This window comes from Bos taurus, chromosome 14, assembly GCF_002263795.3.
Source record: "Bos taurus isolate L1 Dominette 01449 registration number 42190680 breed Hereford chromosome 14, ARS-UCD2.0, whole genome shotgun sequence".
Taxonomy (NCBI): Eukaryota; Metazoa; Chordata; class Mammalia; order Artiodactyla; family Bovidae; genus Bos; species Bos taurus.
The window spans coordinates 51,375,480-51,403,034 of NC_037341.1; the positions used below are offsets into that span (position 1 = coordinate 51,375,480).

At 31.4% G+C, this 27,555-nt stretch overlaps 1 protein-coding gene across 1 annotated transcript in view; it reads left to right on the forward strand.

Annotated features, from left to right (window-relative positions):
• Positions 1–27,555, forward strand: part of CSMD3 (CUB and Sushi multiple domains 3) — a 1,470,240-nt gene that overhangs the window by 569,929 nt on the left and 872,756 nt on the right. Inside the window, exon 7 of the mRNA NM_001424929.1 lies at positions 10,629–10,940. Coding sequence (NP_001411858.1) covers positions 10,629–10,940 — 312 coding nt within the window. The remainder of the gene's footprint in view (positions 1–10,628; positions 10,941–27,555) is intronic.

The window sequence follows — 27,555 nt, forward strand, 5'->3', positions numbered from 1 at the left end:
AAAGACTTCTACTGTGGAATTTTCTGAAAATTAGAGAAGTCCTTACAGGTAAAAGTTCAGATTGAGAAATTTATAGACACTTTGGTTTAATCCAGAGAGGGGAAAAAAAAAAAAAGGATCAAAACCTTGATCCAATTTAGCAACATATTAAGAAGGCGTAGAGATAATAATAAAAGTCTTATAACTATTAAGAAACAGACGATTTTCAAAGATAAGTGAAATTAGATTACTAAGAATTGTTATGAGGGGAAAAACTATAATAGTTAAAGGAGGGAAGAGTAATAGCCAGGCAGTTTATGTCAAGCTGAAACTGGATTATTAAAAAACAGCAAGACAGGCTATTGGATTGTATATATACATTTTCTGTATTTGACAGTGAAACAAGTATATGAAATTAGATTTATCCACAGGCTTGCATAAGCAAGAAATGTTGCTTTGTTCTCTTAAATTCAAATAAAATTGAGAGCCCCTGTTGTCCCTGATAGGAGGAGAGTTCTCTCCAGGTCATTGTTTGTGAAGCAGAAAAAACTTTGGCACCTTCTTCACTTGAGTTGCAGAAGAATCCACAGGGCGTTTGTAGTGCTTGGACAATGGCATCTGTCATTATTATTCAAGCCTGAATTTCCCGTGAAATCAGGTGATCCTGTGCTTGAGTAGGAATTCCTACAAACCTGAGTAAGAATCTTAGCCAAAGGTGAGCATTCAGGTTCCTGGACTCTTCCACTTCCCTGACATACCCCTAAGGGGTTGTGTATGCCATCTTCATTGCCTCTACTTGGCCCCCAACCTCTACCCAGGTCATTGCCTCTCTCTTATCACTTGGTGTAATCACCTCAAAAATACTAGAATGTTAGGAAACAAAAGCAATGAAAAGATCTTAGATCACATTTCTCTTTGCTGCTGCTAAGTCGCTTCAGTCGTGTCCGACTCTGTGCGACCCCAGAGACGGCAGCCCACCAGGCTCCCCTGTCCCTGGGATTCTCCAGGCAAGAACACTGGAGTGGGTTGCCATTTCCTTCTCCAGTGCATGAAGGTGAAAAGTGAAAGTGAAGTCGCTCAGTCATGTCCGACTCTTAGCGACCCCATGGACTGCAGCCTACCAGGCTCCTCCATCCATGTGATTTTTCCAGGCAAGAGTACTGGAGTGGGGTGCCATTTCCATTAAGTCCTGCCAAACCATCCTTCCTTCTAGCAAGGGTTTTGCAAGAGGGACCTGGAAAAAGTCAGACTTTTGTTGGAGAAGGAGGATGGAGAAATACAGAGATGACAGAAAATAAATAAATAACTTACATGTTGATCAGACATAAGTGTTTACATGTGCTGTTTTGTATTGGGGAGGTTAAGTAGAGGTGTAATGATTTTCATGAGTCATTATTGTGGTTTTGGAATTACACAATTGGGGTCCAAATCCTAGCTTTTTAATTTCCTAGCAAAGTGAGTTAGTGTATGTTGTAAAAGTAATTGAACTTTAATATCCTCAGCTCATGGGTACTTTTGAGGATGAAATGGATTGATTAGAACTGTGTCTAGAACACAGTAAGTGCTCAGTATGTTCTGATTGCTCTATAATATGTTCATTTAAATAGTCTGTTATCTAGTCATCTAAATTAACCATTAGAATGATGAGTATGTGTATAGTGTCTTAGTCACCTGTATTCAGAAGTTTGGGGAGATTAGATACCATCCCACAGGTGAAAAGCCAAATCTACATCATCCTCTTAAAAGTTAAAAGATATACTTCAAGACAATTGTTTATATTCATATTATTACCTGTAATTGGAATATACCAAAATCATCTGAATAGATATAAAGCTTTTGAGGTTTAAAATTACTTTAATGTTTAAGAAAACTTCCTTTGCTTTAATTAATCTCTTTTATCTGAAAGTCAATTAAGCTGTATATGATCTTAATCAAATAAATACTCTCAATAATTGATATAGGTGTCATACCTTTGTTTTATTGACATTATTTAAAAACAGTCTTTTTTGCTTATAGTCTTGAAATAAAATACAGTCTTTGTAGAAAAGGAATTCAACAGAGTAATTACATGAAGAAATACAAAGCCTATCTTTCAATGTGGTAGTATATATTTTAAATACCCTAACATATAATTAATTATATGTAATACCCCAATATATAATGTATATTTGCCTTTCTAGTTAATGGTAGGTTTTGATGGTAAACTCAAGGTTCTTACCACTTCCAAAGGTTTTTAAAATTTTTTCTTCAATATGCTATATTGTAAAGCCAAGATTGGTATTTTTTCCCCAAAAAAATCACTCGTGCTACTAATTAATTAGCTGCTGCAGAATGAAAAGTGTTTTACAGAATGTTGTGCAGGAAAATAAGACTTTTTATGGCTTGAATTTCCTATTAAACTGTTCTACTTCAGCATATTTATGTAGATATTCACCTGTTGCTCAGCAACCTTTCCACAATAAATACCTTTATTGTGGAAAAATAGTCTTTCCTCCAAATTGCCAGCCCTTTCCTACCTGCCCACACCTCCCTTATATCCACTTCTTAGTAATGAACCTAGTTCTTGCAAATCATGTAACAACCACACGGAATCAGGTATCAACTTATAAATGCATCAGCAAGGAGTGTTCAGTGATCTTGCTGCAAGCTTCACTCTCCTCACCAAAACATACTTCTCAGCCTGCCCCTGTTATTTCTTTTGAGGAGAAGAAAACTTTACAATAAACTAATTCAAACTAGTTAAGCAATCACTCTCATATGTGAATTCTTTCAACCAAAAAGGTGTTTGTCTGATTATAAGAGAACAATTTGAGAAGGCAATATATAATCCTAAAGAACATTTTCTTTTTCGAAGTAGCATCTGTATACACAGAAAAATGTGGTAGTAGGTAAAGCTCCTTGATTCCTTTTAAATCATATCACATATGCAAAACATGCATTATGTATGCTTTATATTTAGGTATTAAAAAAAGACAAACACCTAGAGCTAATAAAAAGTGATGACCCCTCCTCCGCAGCCCAAACTGGAATGCCATTTCAGAAGGAAATGGAGGATAAACATGGATACACTGAGATAGTCAAGGTAAGCAGGACACAGACACATGATGAGCTAGGTCAGGATAAAGCCTTCTCTTATTTTTTTTCTTTCAAACACGGTACATATAAAGGGTAACTCCACCAGTTGCTTTCCCTTGTTTCTTTCCCTCTGCTACACAATATCAAATATCATCATTACAAAATATTTTTGGTAGAGAAAAAGGTGCTGGAGAATAGAAGAAGAGGGAAAATGCTACCCTCATTTGAAAAAATCACAAATGAAGGAGTGATTTAGGTGTTCTTAGATGCTCCTTCCTTTTTTCATACTATGTAATATAAACTACATTATGTTTTTACAGTGTTTATATCTGGATAGGTCAAATTTCTTTCTTATATTTATATCTTTGAAATACATTTAATGCCATAAAGTAAAATGTTTATATTTTTGAGAAATACAGAGTAGTACATTTATCCACATTCATTCTTCCTTCATATATTTATGAAACATTCAAGGGGAAGTGAGAGATACACATGTATCAGACATGATTTCCACTTTCAAAATATAATTAACGTATATCATTTATTAAAGACAGCAAGGCTCTGGAAGTGAAGAGGTTTCTTATATTACACTTTGGAATACAAGATATGTATAATAGGATCCCTTTTTCCTAACAAGGCCTTTAAATCTTCAATGAGAATTGACAGCTATTTCACAAGATTTAAAATGGAAGGAAATTAGACATAGAAGGAAAGTGTGTGTTAAGTTACATTTATTTGTTTGGGGGAAACCGGGAATGATATATCCTTCTTTTGCTAAAAGATAAGACCTGCTATAGGAAAGAGGTCTCAAAATGCAGGATTCTAGGGAATTGTTTTAGAAAGGTGTAAAGGGGCATTCTACCCCTTTCTCTAACTCTTGTTTCAAAAGCTAGGTCCTCAAGTCTTATTGCCAGTATTGTCACTTTATGGAGGAACATTATGCTTAGATACACAAAAAAGGTTTCAGATGTATTTTGTGAATATTTATTCTTGTGAGTGGTGTATGTGTTTGTAACTTGGCACGTAAAAATTAAAAAAAAAAAAGACACCTTGGACCCACCACTGTACATTGTCAAGACTTCCAAAAATGTATGAAAAAGAGTGATAAGATACTGAAATTCCATTTTGCAACTTCATTTTAATCAACTAGGTGAAGCAAGAAATGGCTCTTTAAGAGAGAAAAGCTTCAAGATCATTGCAACCCTGTACTTAAACAATTTTTCCCTGGCATGAGCTTACTATATTTTTAGTACTAAAAATTAGATGTCTGTTCTCTGACATTGTATTACAAAATGTGATAACATATTTTATAGACATATACATGCATTTATATACATATACAGTCTACATATGTGTACTATATATATATATTTTTTTTTTTGGTTGACCAATAGAGTACTCTATATGATTTCTATAACTTGGTATTTTCTATATTTCATTTAGGTAAAGGTATTTATGCTTGTTTGGCATGTGGGTTTATCAAACTTTAATTAATCCAGATACGGAGTTTTAATCTTGTATGTAAACAACTTGGCGTTTTGTTGAATATTTGTTTTATAATCACTTATTTACTCTAGTAAATGTGGATTTGGTAAGTGAATCACTAAATCTTGATATCATCAGTTTCAACTTAGATTGAAAATATTTATTCACTTTGAATTTTAAAGCAGAGAGATCACTTGCATCTGATAAACAGTAACGCATCCACTTGCAAAAGGTAATATTGGTGTCCCGATTTAGTGCTTAGAAATTTAAATAGAGATACATAATATAAATATATATATCAATATATCAGTGAATTCAGAAAAAATAATGTATATTAAAGTATCAGGCCTATTTCAAAATTAATATGTACCTAATTTATTTAATTCATGATCATAGAAAATCTGTTATTCAAATTAGTGATAATTTTTTTAACTATACTATAATCAACTTCTTTCATATTTTAATGTGTCAGAAATCTGAATTTAGGTGACAGCATTTTTGTGTTGTCATGCCATAGTTTAATAGTTCAATAGTTTCTTTCTTAGAGGTGAATCTTATAATTAAGAATATATTATATTTAGTTAATAGATATTTTAATATCATTATCTTATGTATGTTCAAAGTACATGCAGCATTTTAATTTTAAATCAAAACTTTAGAAGACCAATATAGATCTGCCCTTTAAAATTAAGTAATAATTTTCAGGATTTGTCTATTTATTTTTGTAGTCAGAGAGACAGTTTCATACTAGGTAATCACTGGCCAAGGACTTCCCTGGTGGCTCAGATGGTAAAGAATTTGCCTGAAGTGTGGGAAACCTGGGTTTGCTCCCTGAGTTGGGAAGGTCCCCTGGGAGGAGGGCATGGCAACCCACTCCAGTATTCTTGCCTGGAGAATCGTTATGGACAGAGGAGCCTAGCGGGCTACAATCCATGGGGTTGCAGAGTCGGACAGAACTGAGCAACTAAGCAGATAATGACTAGTCAAACATAGATTATTTATATTTTTCCTACAATTTAAGGACTACTTTCTATTTCAGTTTATTCATCCCTTCTGTAAGTTGAATTCATAGTATACACATATTCACCAAATTATACTATTAAATACTGAGCTATACATATTTAGGATATTGGCATTTGTAATGTTTAAAATGCAAAATATTTATTTTCCCAACTGCAGTATGCTTCCTGAAAATACATATGCTAACATTTATAGAGTATTTAAATGATGACTCATATAGAATTGCTTCATTAGTTGTATTTATATTTTATTTTGATGTTGTTTTGTATATTTTTCTTTTGCATGTTTTCATGTTAGATGTTTATTGCATTTTTTTCGTTATATATCATGATAACACAAAAGTATTCAGTGAGGATTATTTTGTTATTAAAGCTTTTATTCAAATGTTTAATTTGAAATGCTAAACTTAGTGGAACAGAATTTATATTTTATATAAAATAACAAGACATATATATCTAAAAGCCACTTCTATGAATATGCACCTGTGTTTAACATGTACTTATATAGCTATATGCATTTTGGGATTTCCACTTATATCTCTAGCAACATATTCTTTATGTTTGAGTTAGACAGAAATTACAAAGCAATATAGCATAATTTTTTAAAAATATGTAAGGCTAAAATTTTAATCAAAATGAAATTCAAATTCAATTTTTATTTAATACATGTTCTAAATGACACATGTATAAATTGCTTTACATAAATTATGTTTAGTCCTTTGCATATAGATGTTGAAATAGGAAAGCATTCAAAAACAAATTTTATTATGATACTAAAAGTCCAAGTTTAATTTTATAATTTAATTTTGCTGTTATATACATTTGCCAATTTACATGTGTAACATATGTCATTTTCCATTATCATAATTCCAAGATGACATATAGTTATGATTTTAGAAGCATGTTTATATATGTATATCATTTCATTTTATTTTTATAATTGGAAATGTTTGCTTTCAAATATTAATAAAATTATATTTTAGATGTGTTTATATTATAAACATATAATTTATAAATATATCTCAAGCAGTTTAGTTGACAGGATAATCTGATTGTGATAAATTATATCGGGTATACATGATTTGATTTCCAATGAAGAATGGGTATTTTGGATGTACAGTTTATTCATAAATTTGGGTTGTATGTCTTGTAACATCATTTAACATTGTGCTATTATAGACAACACTTATATAACTGTATAGTCTACTTAAAATTTTTTTAAAAGAAACCAAACTATTATATTTTAATATTCAATTAGATATATAATATATTCAATATGGCATTGTTGCTATATATAATCCTAAGCCTTTTTCCTGCATCGACAATTTCCTTATAAAACAGTTAGGTATGCAAGATTATTGAGTGTTTTGAAACTGTTAAATAGTGCATTTTGACAATTTAAAAATCTTTGTTTCACACACTGCCAATTTAAAGTGGTACCAAAAATAGTATTCTAAATTGGTCTACATTTTAGATAAATGGTTATAATATATGACATAACTATATGGTGATGGATGATTTTATTGCCTTATAAGGAAATCATTGTTTTTATGTATATATATATCAAAAATACATGACTAAATTTAGATGTACTTCTGCTTCCTGCCATTATGAGCTATACTAGTTTTTACTCTACAGAAATTTGAATATTCTAAACAAATTCATTTCACACTAACATTGTAAGCTATCAAGGTTTGAGAATGTTGACATGAATCTTCAAGTAACTTTTACCTATCCAAATAAATCTTCAGTTTCCACACTTTTTCAAAGTGATGTTTTTGAAAGTTCAAAACAAAGCCATCAAATTTCCCTTTCTTTGGAATAATTCTTCATTTCATTACATTGTTTGAAATATGACATTGCCATGTTAAAATTGTAATCATATTTCATTTGTGAAATTTATCCTCTTTATGATTGTTAGTATTACATTAAAATTATTTTTGAATCCATCTATTCTTACATTTTTCTTTTGATAAATATTCCTTAAGGATCTACTATGTACCAGGCACTAGCCTAGATAACTTGGGTTTCAGCAGTGAATGGAATTTGCCTAAATCTCAGCCTTTAGGGAGCTTGTATTATAGTATGGGGAAGAAAAATTATGAAAACAGAATATTAGTAAAACATAAGAACTAGTTGGTAAAATATATTATTGAAATATGTAGTTAGCTAGATTATGGTTATTAAATTGTTTTTTCAATGCTTTATTCAAATATTACACCCTGTTCTGAATTCAGGTTAAGAGAATAATATTGCTATTAGCCAGTGATAGATTCAGCCATTACTGAAGATTTTAAGATTGGGATAGCTAGCATATCCTGGGTCTAATTGTTACTAAAGATGAGTTCTAGCTCATAAATTTGGTTAGGAAATGTACTTATTGCCTGGAGTCTTCAAGAATATGGGCATTTTGAGATTGGTCTGTTGATCTTAAAAGATTAGTTTTAGCAGCAGCTTGGACACATTCCTAAGAATTACCCCAGATTCATTTATCCAAATACTAGAGATTATTTGGGCTTCCAAATAATCTTTGGGTGGCTCAGATGGTAAAGAATCCACCTACAATGCAGGAGACCCAGGTTCAGTCCCTGGTTTGGGAAGATCCCCTGGAGAGTGAAGTGGCTACCCACTCCAGTATTCTTACCTGGAGAATCCTATGGACGGAGAAACCGACAAGCTACAGTCCATGGAGCTGAATAGAGTTGGACACAACTGAGCAACTAAGCTCAGAGATTATTTAGGATTAATGTAATGACCTTCAATGATGAAACATAATAAATAGCTGTTTAATTTGCTTCTATGTTAAAGGTATAATAGACACACTGAGATTCGAGACAGTACAAATTCCACAATTTTTCATACTTTTAGATTGCATTTAGCAACATATGTTTATATTTAAATAGTTTCCTTTTTTAAACTAAACCTGAAAGCCCAGACTTTATGATAAAGTTAGGAAGAGTTCAAAGCATTAGTTTCTTTCATAAAGAAAGGTACAGTTAAATTCCCCAGAGAATAGTATGGACCAGGTAATTGTTTTTATAGTAATGAGTACATGGACATCAAAATGTCTGATTTACCATGAGATCAGTTACTAAATATTAGTAATGCAAGTGTAGTTATTAATCATGTGACTAAAGAAAGCCTTTACCATATATTAGCTTAGTAAACATTACTGGCTAATTTTCGTAACCAATATGCATTTACTAGATTCTGATCTTCACAAAATAACTTGAATATTCTATAGCATCTTTTTCTGATTAAGGCTTTAAAATATATTAAAAATCTTTAAAATTACTTGATAATTGTCATACTTCATTTACCACTGGCCACCACAAAGTATAATCATTTAATTCTTCTGAATTTCTAAATAAAATTTTAAAAAAGTGGTAAACAATCCACTTGCCAATGCAGGGCACCCAAGAGACAGAATTTTGACCCCTGCATCTGGAAGATCACCTGGAGTAGGAAATGGCAACTCACTCCAGTATTCTTGCTTTGCAAATTCTATGGACAGAGGGGCCTGGTGGGCTACAGTCTATGAGGTAGCAAAGGATTTGACACAACTGAGCAACTGAGCACACACACATATAACAACACAAGCTGGAAGAATTAGCAATGGACAAGAACTCTTTTGCTTGCTTTTGAACGAGGGATGGCTCTTGTTTGACTTCCTTTTTGACTTGAAAGCAGAAACCTGAATTACTTGTTCTACTAATCACCTGCCTACAGCTAAAGAGGGGTGGGGGAAGAAGGCAGAACATTTTCAAATCACATAATGTGATATAGCTGTTTTGTCTCTTGCAAAATGATTAAAATATTCCTTTGCATTTTGTTTAATATATATATATGGACAGAAGTTTGAAATGCAGTTTGTTGAGAAGGCAAAGTATATGAAGACTTACACCCTTTAATGGCTTTAAACAATAGTCAGAAGTTTTGTAACCAGGAGCTGACTATTGGTTCTAATTAGTAATTGTTCCTCAAAAATTCAGTTACTTTTTTTTTTTCTTATTAGGCATTTTATCTGTCAAGATCCATTTAAGCATATCTTCAGTCAGTTTCATGCTTCTGTTATAAAAATTGTATCTTTTTGTCATTATGTGAGAATTATTCTCTACCAAGTACAATTTTTGAAAAAAGAGTTTAAGTGAAAGGAAAAAGAAAATCCTAATTTGGAGTCTTTAAAACAATTATAAAATTATAGTGAACTTTTATAAGATTAAGAATATGCAGATTTACTGTGACATACTTATGAGATATTTGTAAATTTTAAACCACTTTTTAAAACTATTTTGTGTGAATGAAATTTTCATGCTAATAGTTAATTTTTGGTCATTTCTATATAAAATAATTTGTGTATTTTAAGTAATTTAAATCTCAAATTTTACTTTAAAAGTCTGAAAAATATTACCCAACTTCCAAACCAACCCACTAAATTCTAAAGTATATATATAGCTCATGACATTGAATATTTTATCATGTTGGCTTTTTTCTGGCAAATGAGGTAAAGATAGATATTTACAAGGAGTAATTATTTCAGACTTTTTTAAATCATTTTGTCTTCAATTTTGTTTTGATTTTTAAATTCTCCTTTCTTCACTTGTTTGTCTTAAAATTAAAAAAAATGATATTTTCCCCAGAAATCATGATGAGATATGGCATAGACTATTCAAAGCATTCTTTTGAGAAAAGTGTGGTTACATAGTTACCCATTCTGTCAAAACTTGTCACTTACTAGGCATTTGTTGCTAAAAATCGCCTGTAAATAAATAATGAATAAGATTTATTCAAGGTCAGATAAAGGGTTTACTGTTTCTCCTTTTTCTCCCTAATGTGTTACAATTAAAATGTGATATGTTTATGTGTAATAACTCTTCATACATTGATTGATATAAACAAAACATCAGATCTGGTTACTTCACATTTTAGTGGCGTGTTTGTGTTTTGCCTTTTTATGTTAATTATACTTAAGGTGATAGAAGAGAATATAATTTATGAAATTTATCAGAAAAAAAAAAAAAACAACATTTAAAAGAAAAAGTTAGCATCTAGTGCTACTGTGTCCCACAGGTTCTTCTACATTGACCCACACTACCTCCACTGGTGAGTTAGAGGAGCATAACAGGACTGCCACTGGTGCTATTGCTGTTGCTAGCACATCTGCAGATGTTACTGTATCCAGTGTTACAGCTGTCACCATCCATAGACTTTCCGAGGAACAGCGAGTGCAAGTAAAGAATCTCAGAAATTCAGGTCTGGACCCCAACACATCCAAGGACGGGCTCTCACCTCATCAAGCAGATACACAAAGTACAAGGAGAAGACCAAGAAATGCTGAACAGATAGAAAGAACTAAAGAGCTTGCAGTTGTTACTCATAGAGGTATTGGATGTTATTTTACTTGTGCCCATTTAGTTACAGCCAAAGCTATGTTTTGGTAATGATTCCAATTAGAGAATGAGCTGAAACAGAGCCAAGATGTAGGAAATGCAAGAAAGAATTCTAAGTAGCTGAAAAATATAGACAGTAAGCCAGAACTTGAATAATTTGAAAACATAAAAGTTAGAATTAAAAAAAAAAAATCAAAATGAAATTCAAATGTTGGAGGGAGGAGGGAGTAAATATAGAAAGAAAATAATACATAAATGATAGTAAAAACAAAACAACTATTGTGTATTATATACCAATTATGGTATCTAGATAAAATCAAATTAAAAGAACCATTTTTCTATTAATAAGTGTACATATTTACAAATTGATGATTTAGCCAATGTAGTAATTTTCATATTTGCATGAATTTTTTGTTATACAAATGCCAATTAATTATTGAGAAAATAGATAACTAGATTGGGAATAATGGAAACTTTATGTCTGGTGATTATTTTATATAGCTTATTCTACTATTTCTGAATTACCTGTTGAACCATATGATTGTACTGAGAACAGATTTCTCATTTTGAAAAGGTAACAGTTATTCCAGGCTTCCCTTGTGGCTCAGCTGGTAAATAATATTATTGCAATGCGGGAGACCTGGGTTCGATCCCTGGGTTGGGAAGATCCCCTTGAGAAGAGAAAGTTTACATACTCTAGTATTCTGGCCTGGAGAATTCCATGGATTATAGTCCAACGGGTCGCAAAGAGTCGGATACGACTAAGCGACTTTCACTTTCCCTTTCAACAGTTATTCCTTGATATTATGACTCCAAGTTTAAGTGTTCCTTAATTTCCTATTTTAATTTTTAGAGATAAAAAAGCAGAGTCAAATTATATGTTGATAGTTTTCTAGGCAATTAATATAAGTCTATAGTTTACAAAATTTAGGAAGTGTAGCAAGAATTTTTTTTTTTTTTTTTTTTGGTAGCAGCTTCACTGGAAAAAATAGTGCAGTATGAAACACTAAAGAGATTTTATATTGATGTGTTCATCAGTGGAAATATTAACGAAATGAACATATTTCAAGTACAAATATTTACTCCAGCTCTGTTTCCAACTCAAAGTTATATATTCTCCAAAATGGCAATGATTTTTGTAGTATGGTTATGCATAGTTTGCATGATATATAGGTAATGGAAAACCATTCAGATGCTTAGTACAGACTAAGGAAAAAATAATTAAGATGTATTTGCATAAATTGATTTAAAATCATACATCTCAGAAATTCATTTTCCATCAAAATTCATACTGAAAGCAGTTACCTTGATTCTCTTTACTAAGAAGCATTCTAAAGTGAATTCTTAGCATGTGGTAATCTCCTTTAAAGGATTAAATTGATATCACCTTAGTTCTCTATTCACTCTCCTACCATGACTACTTCCACTCATATGAATATAGGGATCATTATCAGATTTACAATTGTTTAATCAAGTAGATAGATTTTTTTATTACAGGGCAGTAAAAATGTATAAATATTGAAATATTGATTAAGAAAAAAGCCCTTCAGTTTAGTGTTTTCACTCTCTTTGAAAATTTGCATGCACTAACATAGACAAATTTCCCTGTATTCATTCTGTTGTCCATTGAAGAAAGGCAGGTAACTTTTGGACATGAGTTTATTGTTTATTTAACTAATAATACATATGTTCCAGGTAAAGTTTGCCATCAAGTGATTTGAGAAACCCTGGTGCTATATATATATATATATATATATTAAATATTTTGTAGAACTTGAACAAATAATTCAGATTGAAAACAGAATAGTTATCAATTACTAAAGTGATTTGAAAGTTAATCTAAAATTTTGAAGTGCATTCAGCCAAATTTCAATTAAGCATCAAGATTATGCCCTTGATTAATTTCAGTGCTCACATTTTCTCAATTGTTATAATAATCTTCCAATGCTGTGTTAGCATTCATAGCATTTAGACCTGTTTCACTTGTATTCTTTCTAGAATAGTGTTTATGAATATAGACATATCACTGAATATGATATTCAGTGATGCCATCTACCTTGGAAATAAATATTTTTAATTATTGATATTTAAATTATGTGTGCAGAAAACATTTTGAATGTTATGTTCATTTTTAGTGACTTAAATTATTATACTTGCATCAAATCTTTATACAAACCTCAATATATAGTTGTATTTTCAGACATAAAGCAGTCCTCAAAGACTTGACTCTTAAGCTGGACCAAATCTCTAAATAGGAATTTGCTGACATGAAAACAATATTCTTTTAAGCAATAAATTTTAGTTTACCCAACATGCCTGACATACCAACTGACGTCTGTTCTGTGCAAAATAAGGATAAATAATACATGCCCCTTCTTTTTGAGAGACTGAGAGAGAGTAGAGGACATGGAGAAATCCATCCTGGTGGGACAAGGAAGATTTTGTAAATCTCATGGCTGAGCGGAGTACTAAAGGAGATATAGGATATATGTGGGCAGTGAGTCCTTTAATTGATGTTTTAGATGAGTCAATAAAGATAATGCAAAACTAACTTGCCTAATTTTTCTAGATATTTTAAAGAAAAAAAATGTCCTGTTCTTCTATTCCATTCTCCACAATGTAATCAGAATTAACTTTTAAAAATGAAAACCTGATCACATTCCTTCATTGCTTTAAAGCTTCCACTGGTTTCCCAGTGACTTTCCCAGTGACTTTGGGAATAAAACCAAACTTGATGATAACCCATGAGATCCTCTTATGTTTTATTGTCTACATCTCCAAATTCATCTCATGCAACTCTGATAATCACTGTTTTTTGCCAAACAGATTTACTTTTAGCTTGTCAAACGTACCATATTCTTTTTTGCCTCAGGCTAGTCCCATAAGCTATTCCTTCTTCCTTTCAATCAAGTCATTCTAATTCCTTTTCCAAGATTTAGCTGAAATTGTCAATTCCTTGAAATTTAGACTTTCCTGCTGTAACTCACCATTTTAAATCCTGTAGGTAGGGAGAGGATGAGTCTTGTTCATGGTTCATTCCCAGTCCTTAGAACAGCTTCTGACTCATAGACATATTTAGATAATATTTAGTAAACTGATGAATAAATATTTGCAATTTCACTAGCCAGAATATTCATCCAGCTTACTTAAAGGCTAAAAATTATATTTTTCAATATAATCAAATGTTCATGTAGTTCAATTTAAAAATAGCTATTTTGTTATAGTTATAATAACCAATGTTTTTAATCCCTTTGAAAACCAAAAGTATTCTTACAAACTTAAAATGAAATACTGCTTTTTATTATATTACTACTTAAAATTCACAGAGTAAAACTAGATATAAATGCCTTGCTTATGGCCTTTTTACATTTATAAAGTCAAAGAAAATTTATTGATAAACACAAAATAATAAAGTCAGTAAACTATATACGAATAAATATTAATGTAATATTATGAATATTATTTTGCTGAGATTAACTATCATCTAAAGCATATATACAATAGAGATTGTGATAGCATAGGTTTTTTGATGCCTACAAGTGCATACAAAGTTTTGCACTGTGATCGTGTCCATTTTTCATTTTTTTTTCTATTCACACTGCAATTAAACTTTCATGTCTATGATGTCTTTTGGTCATTGCTACTTCCTAATTTGTCTATTCTTAATAACTTGAGGCAATTAAAGTACTTAGTATTATCACTATGAAAACAAAGAAAACATAAACAATGAAATTGCACTTAGTATGTGGCACTTGGCATTTGTTAAGTGTATAGACTCAAAAGTCTACATATTAATTTATGAAAAATTAAGTCACTGTAATGAATTTATTATAAAAGCTGCACAATTAATGAATAATTCGAAAAAAAACTTGGAATATTTATCAAAGGTTTTTCAATCTCTGTAGGGTTCTGCCCCAAATAATTTTTCCTATAGTACTATAATTAAGCATCAGTAATTCAATTTAAGGTATGTTCCTAAAAAATTTTTTTTTTCAGTTTCTACTTGTTCTCAGTGAAAGAAAACCCCTTCTGATTTTTTCCATTTGAAAAGAGTCTTAGACATGAAATAAAATAAAAGAAGGAAAAGAGAAAAATATTGATGAAGAATGTTGGTTTAAATCTTCTTTAAATAGTATGTTAACACCACAGTTTATTAGTGCCCAATAGTTTTCAAAATGAACATTTTATTTTATTGATTGGATTTTAGTCTACTTTTCTCACCTACTGTGCATGAGAGTCTTTTCAGGTCACATGAAATATTAGGGTTGAATTTCCCTATCAGTAAAATAGTATTGTAGTATTATATTAGGGTTATAGTGAGGATTAAACACAGTATTAGGTGGAAATGCCAAAAAACCTCAAGTATTTTCTCCCAGTGTAAAGACAAAACCAAATTGCCCACCATTATTGGTTCGTTTTGAGGTCAGAGAGCTAGGCTGAGTCTGTACTCTACCCCTTATTATGTGTATGATTTTGAACAATAACTTCAGCTTTAGAACCTGCAATTTCTTGGTAACTGAGAGTAGCTACCTGTAGGTATTTCATAATTATGTGAAAGAATTTAGCACAGTTGTTGGCTTATGTTCAGTAGATAGTAATTGTGTTTATTTTTACTATTATTCATCAAATATATTTAACTCTTGCTATCTATGTGACATTGCTCTGGATAGTAGAGGTATAAAAATGTGCAATTCAGGCTGTACTATGGAATAGTCTATATAACTTATTTTATAAAGGGAAGCTTATTATGAAAAAAATTGCCAGAGCAGTGTTTTTTTTTTTTTTTTTACGTTACTTAAGTAAAGGAGAGGGATCAATTGCCTCTAAATGTAAAAGTCAAGAAAGGCTGCACAGAAATAAGGTGTTTTTACAAATTCTTGAGAGATGAACAGAAGTTTTCAACTAGTAAATTGTGTTTATATTACTAAGATATATAAAAATTGCTGTAAGTGGATAATGTGCTGAATAGATATATGATGACTGTATATCAAAATAAGTAAAGGAAATATTCAACATTCCTTAAAAGGATTATTTGCAGTTATATAAATAAACCTAAAAACAATTGATCTTTTTAGTTTATAGATTATCCAGATGTTTAAAATTAGATACCATAGTATCTAGTGATATTTTAAATTCTATCAGAATAGTTTTTTGCTTGAAGTATAAGAATTTTTTTGAAATTATTTATAAATTTTTATGTAACGTACCTTTTCTAACAATCTCTAAATACCATAATTTATTACTATATCTCCAAGAGTTTTAATTCATCGTTGACTTAGTAAGAAATATGGAGTATGATTAAAACATTATGTAAAGGGTCCTTAATTTCTAGGATTTTATATTTTAAAATAGATGGAATCTTTTAGATTATTTACTACAACACCATTACTTCTTATAGGAAATTGTCATCTGAAAAAGGCCATGTGAAAATCCAATCTTCATACTGATAAACTAGTATTCATTCATCCTTCTATTTACTCATGGTTCATAAAGGCTTAATGCATGAAGACCCTTTTATTAGGTGATATTAAGGTTAAAGTAATATAGATGACAACCATATTTGGGTTTTCTTCCTCAAGAGTTTAATATTTATATTATTGAAAATAGTAATTTAATGTATTTTACTCTAGATAAGTTTTTAAACCATTGTTTTTCTTACATAATACAGTAGAATGAGATTTATTTTTTTCCCTAGTATGTAGACAATTCCTGTCTGCTGTTAATAAGCAACCTTGGTAGTTGGTACTTTCATGTAAAAGTGTCAATATATTCTTCTAAAAAGTTTCCATATACATATATAATAATTATAAACACTCTTTTATTGTTTTCCTTAGAAATTTAGATAACTGTATCATCTTGTGTAGTTAAATATGTGTCATCAGCATTTCCTGCCATTGATGGTACTTATTTTGATGTAGTGTAGCAAATGCTTCCAGTATATTTAATAATAGCTAATGATCTTATTAATAGAACTGAGCAGGGTTTTAACTTAGTTTATAAGGTAAGGAGGGCTTCCCTGGTGGCTCAGATGGTAAAGAATCTACTTGCACTGCAGGAGACAAGGGTTTGATCCCTGAGTTGGGAAGATGCCCTGGAGGAGGGCATGGCAACCCATTCCAGTATTCTTGCCAGGAGAATCCCCATGGACAGAAGAGCCTGGCAGGCTACAATCCATGGGGCTGCAAAGAATCTGACATGACTGAGTGACTAAACACAGCACATAATGTAACATGAAATTATATTTAACTGAAATTGAATATGATGTATAACCGCTCCCTAAGGGCAGCATAAAAGAAAATCTATTTTAATTACTGGCTTGTAAGTAGAATTTTTAATTGTTTTCAACTTTAAGGTAAGAACAGTTAATTCAGCATACATTATTAACTTTAGGTCAGCAATTTTAATCCAAACAAAAGCAGGAATTAAAAAAAAAATATCATAAGCAATATTTTTTTCAAGTAACATCATCTGAGTTTTACATTGCTCAATAAAAAGAGGAAAACAACATACTATCAGATATACAATCTACATTGAATTTCCAGTTTATTTCAAAAGTCACATACTATGATAGGTAACCATTTTGTTTAAAACAGTGGACTGTAATATGACAAAAACTCTATTGTGTAGAAATAACAGTTCTTGGGTGCCTAGTAGATGCCTTTCACTAATAGGTTATTTGGCCATATGTAAAATACAGTTTAAGTCTTTTCAATAGTTTGAAAGTACCTATTTTCAAACTACATATTAATATCTTTATAGAGTATAGATTTATAAATTGAAAACATTCTTTTTTTATTAATCTTCATACGCTGCATCACCATGAGAAAATTAATTTATGGATGGTTACTTAGATCTTTGTGGATACTGATATGTGTTTATCAAGTATCAGGGCTTATTACACATATTATCTCAATGCTTAAGCATATAAGCTTAAGTTCATAAAATTTAAAATATAGTCTCTATTTTCAAAGGAAAAGTATAGAGATAAAATAATAGTAAAAAATTATTGGTCAATTCTAAGAGAAATAATTTCTACAGAATGAGAATGTTAGGGTGAGTTATAGATGCCTTTTAAAATTATAATATGTTATACATAGGAGAGATCAAACCTATTCTGCTGTAGGTTCTAGAACTTCGTGTATGAAACCACAGGAAGATACAAAATATAGAGAAAACTATTCTAACACTGAGTTCTGTTCAAATATAGATTGTGTGCTTCAGAAAGCAGCAAATTCCTAAGTCACTGATAAGATATATAAGCATAGCTTGATGGACAAATTGGGTATTTGAAAAGTATTTAAGCATTAAAGTATTGAAATGATATGATATGACCACCACTATCCCTTCTAATCCAAGTGTCTATCCAGAGATCTCATACTTGATCGATTTATCATCATCTTCTATTTTCTCTTGAGGTTTGAACTGACCTGGACTTATCTTTATGGTTATCTCATTGTAGAGAGAGATAAATTAAAGCAAGCATAGAAGTGGCCAACACTACCATCAAGATAGTTGGATTGGTACTCTCTTTATCCCAGTTAATGGAACTCAGCCATATAATCATTTTTCACCAGGACAACTGCCAAATATATGCCTTAAGTTCCAGAACCTCTTCATTTGAGGACCTAACTTTAGGTAGTTAATGTCCAACATTAACTTTAACATTAATTTCCAACAGGTTCTTTATCAAGACTTTCTTTCATTTGTCCGTTCCTTTGTTCCTTCCTTCCCTTCCCTTCCTTTTCCCTCTCCCCTTCATTTCTCTCCCCTCCACTCTCTGCCTCCTTTCTTCCTTTCCTTTCTTTTCTTACTTTCTTTTTGTCTTTCCTTTTCCTTTTCTTTCTTTCTTTTACTGCTATTTCTTCACTTCCTTCTTCCTTCCTTCTATACATTCATCCTTACTTCTCTTCCTTATTGCTTTCTTTGTTTCTTTCTTCAACAAAAATTCACTGACTATTTGCATGTCATGTTTTATTCTAGTCCTTTGTTTATACAACATTGAACAAAACCTGGTTCGTTGAGTTTATATTTAAATGAGGAGAAAAAGACAAGGAAATAAGCAAATAACTACCTAATGGCAGAGAAAACAACTAGATAGAAAGAGCTTGAGTTTTGCTTGCAAAAAAGAAAGCCTGATGTTCCTAGCTGCTGCTGCTAAGTCTCTTCAGTTGTGTCTGACTCTGTGCGACCCCATAGACGGCAGCCCACCAGGCTCCCCCATCCCTGGGATTCTCCAAGCAAGAACACTGGAGTGGGTTGCCATTTCCTTCTCCAATGCATGAAAGGAAAAGTGAAAGTGAAGTCGCTCAGTTGTGTCTGACTCTTAGCGACCCCATGGACTGCAGCCTACCAGGCTCCTCTGTCCACGGGATTTTCCAGGCAAGAGTACTAGAGTGGGTTGCCATTGCCTTCTCCTGATGTGCCTGGAATTCAGTGGAAAAAAAAGGAAAGTGGAGATCAGTTGAGAAACTGTCAGGAATTAGACTTTATAGGCTTTGAGGCCTAGGTAAAGAGATTTATTTTAATCTAAATGAGAGAGGAAGCAATTGGTGGACTTTATATTATCTAATATAACTTTTTATAAGACATCATTTTAGCAGGAAGATCCCAGGGTGTGGGCATAGCAATCCACTCCAGTATTCTTACCTAGAGAGTCCCTGTGGACAGAGGAGCCTGGTGGGCTACAGTCCATGGGGTCACAAAGGTTTGGACATGACTGAGTGACTAAGCATGCACACACATAAGAAATTTTAAGTAAGCAGGAGCAGGCAGACAAACTAGAACGGTATACAGATGTGCAATTAATGATTAATACATATTTTGGAGTCTAAGTCTTAGAATATGATTCTTAAACTTCAGTGTGTACACAAATCATCTTGCAGTCTTACTCAAATACAGATTGTGATTTCATGGGCTTTTGATGGGATCAGAGATTCTGCATTTCTAACAAGATTGAAGATTCTACTGATATACTGATTAGCAAAATTTTACATGAGGATTATAATTATGGAGAGAGACCAGTACATACCCAGCAGTACATGATAACTGGCCACTCTCCATGAAATCTTGTTCTCCACTAGAATATTTACAATGTTAATAAACCATCTCAGATAATATGATAAAAGTTATTTCTATAAAAATGACTATACTGGTGGGAGATTAACTAGTGGAAGGGATATTTTACAGCAGATGGATTTTCCAGATGAACCTTAATGACAATAATTAATTCTGTCAACCCTTAGGAATGACTGAGATTACCTTACTTACTATTTTACTGGAAAAAAAATTGATGAATAATTGATGAAAGCATTCTCAAGCCTAATTTTAACTCATTTATTGCTTTTTTTTACCCTAAATCCATATCTTAAAATTATTTTTAAATGTATTATCAAATAACAGAAAAAAACAAGGTTTTACTTTTACTTAACATGTTTCAAATATTGAAAGTATGATAGGTGGAAGCAAAAGATAGTGAAAATCAGGATACAGAAATTGATTGCCAAATCAAAAATTTTCATGATTGAATAAATATGCATCATCTTCTATTTTATATAAATGATGAATTTGCACTAGCCTGCTCAAATTCCCATGTCCTTCTTTATGAGTTTATTTGATGTATTAATGTTCATGAATGTTTATCATAAATAATAACAAGATACAACATTTATGACATTTAAAAATTGGTTAAGTATGATTTTTAAGGTACTTTCATTTATTAAATTAACTATTAGTCTTTTGTGTAAGAACTTTGGCACTGTTAGAGTAAATATATATTTAACACATAGGGAACTGATAACATTTAGGTGGGTATTCTATATATAAATGTTGACTGTTGCATTCTTTATCAATATCTTATCCTTTTATGTTGTTTTTTGCATTGTTCTCTTGACTATTTTCCTAATCATATTATTTTGTTGAAAATTGTGTTAATGTTGATACTTGTAGCAATTAAAATCCATGTCCCAAAATGTACCAATTTATGATTTAAATACATAATTATTTATTGAATGTCATCTTCATATTTCATTTCCATATTTCATCACATTTGTGAAATTATGAAAACTGTCATTCATAACAGTAAATATACTTTTATATTTTGCTGAATAAGTTGTATTTAGGGAGAAAGAAGAGAAAAAATAAAATGTTAGAAATTGCTTGGTAACAGATTTTATATTCTTAAAAGGTACTAGATAGAAATACTCCAAAATTACTGAGGACCTTTACGACAATATTAAGCATGAAAATTTGTTTTTTTCTTATATGATGTATCTGCAAATAATCATTTTAACAGTTTTATTCAATGCTACTCCTCAAGCCATGCTTTTGAGTTATTCCTGTGCAGAGATTTTAAGTACTTCCGATAACTCCAGTGTTTTCCTTTAAGCCTAAGGAAGCATACATCTTTTCACATTAACTGCAACTGTCATCTTGTAACAGGGATGTTATTTCATAACTGGTATTATTTTTTTTAGATTTTCAGCCCCACTTTTATGCTCACCAGTAATTATTATCTGAGGTTTTGATACCTTATTGTTTATATTAACATATTATCTCATTTTTTATAGAATGAGCAAACAAGGGAAATAATATGTATAGCATAAAAGAAAGAGAGTCTTAACTTTAAAGAACAAAGATGGCAATGATTTTATGTGTAACTGGCTTCCCCAAATGGTTATCAGAGCTAATTATTTTGCCTGTGAATGAGATGGTCACAATGAGTGTGGGGTTGTGGTTTTTTTTTCCTTGTTAAAGTATTTTGAAGGGGCTAGACATTCTATTTGTGCTCAAAGCTGGTGCCAAAGTGGACTCTGCCTTTTGGAGTATGAAAGTATGGTCCTATGTTAGACATTTTTATCTTGTTCAGAGTTATTTTGGGGCATTTTCACCCACTTTTGCAGCAAGCTGCTTCCCTCCATATAGTTTTCTAGAGCATATGGCTACCCTGCTGTGCACAGTGTGAAATCACACAATTAAGCTTCACAATTTTAGGAAGACAAGAACCTTTATATATGGCAGAACAGCATGGTGTTAGGTTTGGGGTGCATTGCATAGTGTATTTTTTTCCTCCTATCTAATCATTTGTATTCTAAATCATGGACTGTTGCTTTTTAGTGTTGATGCTTGATTTTTCTTTTTTTAAATTGTCTTCAAATGGCATTTCTTCATAATACCAAATGCAATTAAAGTGTGAGAGATTTCTAGATTGATTTTGTCCAGACAAATTAGAAAATTTTCATTTAGTTGGCTTACATTCAGGAAGTGAGGAGGGTGGAAAGCAGTGAACAGTGGCAGTCATCAACTCTCCTTTACGTTTCCATTTGAAAGGAATGAGCCAAAGTTGATTTTACTAAAAAAACAAAACAAAACTGTTTGGTAATTTGAGTTTCACCTAGCAGTTGGCTTTTGCTACACCTTGTTTATTCATCTGTTTAAAACTTTAAAAATAAGACATCGAGAGGCTTCACACCATGGGGTTATGCCTGGCACTATCAGTTAATAGTTAATATTATTTAGTATTAAATTCAGTAAATGAAACTGGCTCTGCTCCATACTAAAGTAAACCATCCTTAAAATCAGATATTGTTGACTACTTAAATTTTTCTATTATTAGCTTTGCATTAAAAAAAAATAATGTGGATAGAGTAAACTAATCCAGTCCATTTGTGATTTCCCAGGATATATTTCAGTTGTTATTTCTGACTGGATATATGAAATGCTGTTATTCATGGTCAGGTGGTGATGTTGATGCTAGGACTGAAGTTTTAAAGTCAAATGAATGAATGTATTTTACTAGTATATGTATTGGGCAATCTACTTTGCCTTTCTCCATTTTTACATCTAGAAAGGAGGGAAATAATCCCATTTTGAATGGCTATTTTGTGTTTAAATGAGACAGTGGACAGAGTACCTATGCTTTAGACACACAACCATTAACTGATACTGCCCTCTTCTGGAGCCTTTACAAGAAGCAAATACGCTTTAGTTACATTAAAAGTTTTATCGGATAAAGGTGTGTGAACAAAGTAAGAAAACAATTAGCACAGAGTTTTAAATTTCTTACATAGCTGATTTCCTTAGAAATAAAATATGTAGTCTAATTGGCTTCCTTAGTGGCTCAGCGGTAAAGAATCCACCTGCAGTGTAGGAGATGCGGGTTTGATCTCTGGGTGGGGAAGATTCCCTGGAAAGAAATGGCAACCCACTCCAGTGTTCTTGCCTGGAGAATTCCATGGACAGAGAAGCCTGGAAGGCTATAGTCCTTGGGATCGCAGAGTTGGACATGACTGAAGCAACAGAGTGAGCATGAGCATATAATCTAATGCAGTATTGAAAGAGAATTATGGAAACTGCTGATATATATAGCTGTATTTACCTCTGTTCATATGGATCTCATGTATAAGTTATTACTAAAATAATGTGTAGTATCCAGTCCATCTTAGGTTTCTGTTAGTCCCACATTTATTTTTCTTGCCAGTTTTACCTTTGTTTCAATTACTCTCCAAATTCAGTCCAGCTAATTCACTTGACTTCCTTTTTATATCCTCTACCCTTGAGAATGCTCTATGCTTCTTGAGGAAATAATTGCTAGAAAGGGCATAAGATGTGTGTTCTAGATTTCAAAACAAGTAAGGAAATAAGTAAGCAACCAGTGGTAGAATGATGAGCAATAACCTTTCCTATTTCTACTTAGATATTATCTATTTAAGTTTAAGAGTCATTTTAAACAAATTGAGAGATGATGTTTAATATAGTATCTGAAAAAAATCAAATCTCTAATGATTTCCTTGTACCAGTGGTATATCTATAGAGTCTGTAGGGAAACTATTGAATATGGGCTAATTCAAGGAAGGTTTATTTACAAAGGGATTACTTGTAAATAAGCATATGTAAAGAACCACAAGGGATCATGCACCTAGGATAGAAGCAACTAGGCTGTCATTATTCCCTACCCATTGGGATGAAGGAAGGGAGAGATGTTGGACAGATATATATAGAGATATATATGCATGGCATAAAAAAGACTAGTAACTTTCAGTTAAGGGCCCATCTCCAGTTAGCATAGTCAGAGAGGCCTTTCAGAACAATCCTGATCCTACTTTCCTTCTTCCCTCCATCTTCCTGCTGGAGTTCTCTGGAGTCTGTTGATAGAGCCTGGAGCATCTCAAATTTAAATGTTCATAAGAATTACATAGTGGTCTTGTTAAAGGCTAACTTTAATTCATTAAGTCTGGGAGGGCTTGATAATCTGTTTTTCTAACAAGTCCCTAGTTGATGTTGGTGCTGCTAATGTAATGCCACAGTTTGTGTAGCAGGATGTAGCCTATTCAGGTCAACCAATGTACAAAGAATGAGGAGAATAGATCTGGAAAAGCACGTAGCAAGGCATAAAATAGATGTGGAAAGGTATGGATGGGCTGTGAGAAGAACATAGATAAGTTATGCTGAGAGTGCTTTGTTGTCTTCAATAGCCATGATTATAGCAACATAACCCTGTGTCAAATACACTGTCAGAGTCCATCTATGCTTGTTTAAAACAATCGGTAGAGATATCAAGCCTCCGTGAAGAACTTTAGATAGACTATAATAATCTTATATCAGAAGAAAGAGGAAATATTGTTGCTCATTAAAGTAATAACGTCTTCTGGATATTTTATTTAAAATTTACTCAGTGTACTTAAGAAATTTGTAGTGGAAGAATATATTCCACTGCCATCAAGCTTATGATATGCATTACTCATGGTCACTCTTATTCAAACAGTTGGCTTCTTTCTCAGTTAGTCTCAACTTAGAAGGCATTATACTATAGATAAATGATCTCTGACATTATGTATAAAACAAATATGTGATATAAACTTACCTCATTCATTTTAACTTAAAAAACATTATAAACTTGCAGGTATATTTTTGTTTTAGAGATCATTTGAGAAGTTTTGCCTAATCTTCATATTTTCTAAGGCTTTCATGTGAAAACCAGAAGCATTCTAAGCAGACAAAAAAAAAAGAAAAATTGAATTTTATCATTCTTTATGTTACACTTTATAGTAAAATTATATTTTAGTAAAATTAGTGAAAAGAGAAAAAATTAAAAATAAAAGATATATAAAATAATTATCATTCAAAAATCATAAGATATCAAAACAAAAAAGTACATAAGAAAATGATTGAATTGAGTGGATCTTAATATTTAACTGTAGACCTAAAGATAATTTTTAAAAGTTCACTTAAAGCCGTTAGAAAATGAAGATTAAAACTTAATTAAATTAAGGCTGAGACAGTTGTAAAAGTGTTACAAGTATTTGTGAACCATACTAATGGTAACTGTTTCCATATGGTAACTTTTGTTATGCCAATTATAAGAATCCCTAAAAAGTATATAAAAATCCCACGTTTTTCTTATAATCCTGACATTTTATTGCACACCATAACTGTAAGACCTGTTACGCCAAGCATTGTGTGTGCATCTGCAGGTGTCTACTTAAGTGCAATGGATTTCTGAAGTTGTTCCATTTCTGAAGAGAAGAAAGCCCATATACAAATTTTAGAATCTTTATCCAATAATTAGCATCCACTATTTATTGAATAAAAAGTAACAACATTAATTCAATCTGGAAGACCTATGAAAATTAGCAAATTGATTTTATACGATGTCTTCTTTCACACTTATACTTGGTTCAGTTTTTAAAATTTTAGACTTATTTCTTAGTCTGAAGTGGTTGAAAAATAAGATTTCAAAGATTTATGGTTTAGGCTGATTTTTTTTATAACTTTGATACTTTATAGCCTTAGAATCTTTTGTAAAAATGAAAATGGGCCTGTTACAAGAATGACATAAATTATGCTGAATACCTACACATATGTTTGTAAGAACTGTTATGATTATATATTAACATTTAAGAATGTTCTATACATTTATACCAAATATACTAGTTTGGCCAAAGGATTTGGAGGGGCTTATAACTTGATATAAAAAAATAAAATTAAAGTTGGAAATCCAGGGAAAATTTATGAATTTGTATAACATCCTTAAACAGTGAAAAAGACATAACACAGAATAGTTGAAAAATTTTATGATAGTGCATCCCTAATTGAAATGTCTTCTGAAAATGACCAGATCTTAAATTATAAATAATTAAATAGCTAACATTTACTGAACTTTTCCATGTCCTGATTCTTGGTATTTATTGTAGAATCTAAGTATATAACACAATATATGATTGTAAATTCTCTTTCAACTAAAAAGAGGGGATCATAAGTGCTAGTCACAAGCTAGTGGGGTAGCATAAATAGATATTTTGGACTTAAAAAATATTAAGTATCTAAACTATATTCCTTAACTCTAGTGATTTTTAAAAGGTAAAATTCATTATATTAAAGTAGTTATAAAATTTAATATTCATCATTTCTTATAAAATTAATTAATCTATCATTTTAAATTGAAAATATTTAGATCTTGCATATCCCTAAAATGTAAGTCTTTAAAAATGATTTTTCAGTGTTTTTGAACATATTTCATTGTACCACTAATTTTCTTATCAAATGGAAGCCAGTATTATTTCTTTTCTTCTAACATATTCTAAAATAAAATATTTTTGGAAACACTCATGAACCACTTACTAATATGCTGCTGAATTTTCTATACTTTTTTACTGTATAGGCCAGAAACATGATTTACTTGCAACATACCTTTAGTCACTTTCTAAAATTACACTACAGAAATATTTACAAAGCTAATATTCTTTTTCTAAGAAATTTATATCTAGTGGTAAATTTTACATGAAAGATAGTAAAGAGTATCAGAGTAATACTACCTAATTTTTACTGGCATCAGTGTAGTTTTTTTTTAACATAAATTTATTTATTTGAATTGGAGGCTAATTACTTTACAATATTGTATTGGTTTTGCCATATCGTTCTTCTTCTAATGATAATATGGGATGGAATGATCAATTATCAGCCTTCATGTTACATATATTATGAAGAAGTATTCTACCAGTGTAGAATGTAGGAAAAAACAAACAAAAACCAGTGCTAACGTTTGTAGGCCTGTAACATGGAGCCACCATTTACTTTCAAACCAATGAAACTTACTTTCAGAACATAGTAAACTACTTCTATCGTCTCTAAACAAATTTTAATCTTTGAGATAGAATTGAAATTTCTGATTAGTCTTTCCTTCTTCCTTTGCCCTAAATTCTATACCTAAATACTTATGGGTAAATTAGTGAGTCTCTTAGGAATATATAGAGAAGTTAAACAACTTGTTCCATGTCTTATGGGACTAGAACACAGGTTTCCCAACTTCTGATCCAGTGAGAGAAATACTACTAATAACAGGCTTTGTTTTAAAGATCTGTAATAAAATCCCTACCAAGTGATTGAATTTCTTCACTGCACATGTAAATGGATCTATTGTCAATGTTGAGATGAGCCATATTCTCAAGTTGGAACACATACACACACATACACACACATGAACACACATTAGTTAATTTTGATAACTAAAACAAAAACTGGCAAAATTTTATTAGTATACTTTATTTATTGAATATAAAGATAAAGGCATAATGATACTTATTTCAAAATAAAAAGTAGGAATTATATATCTA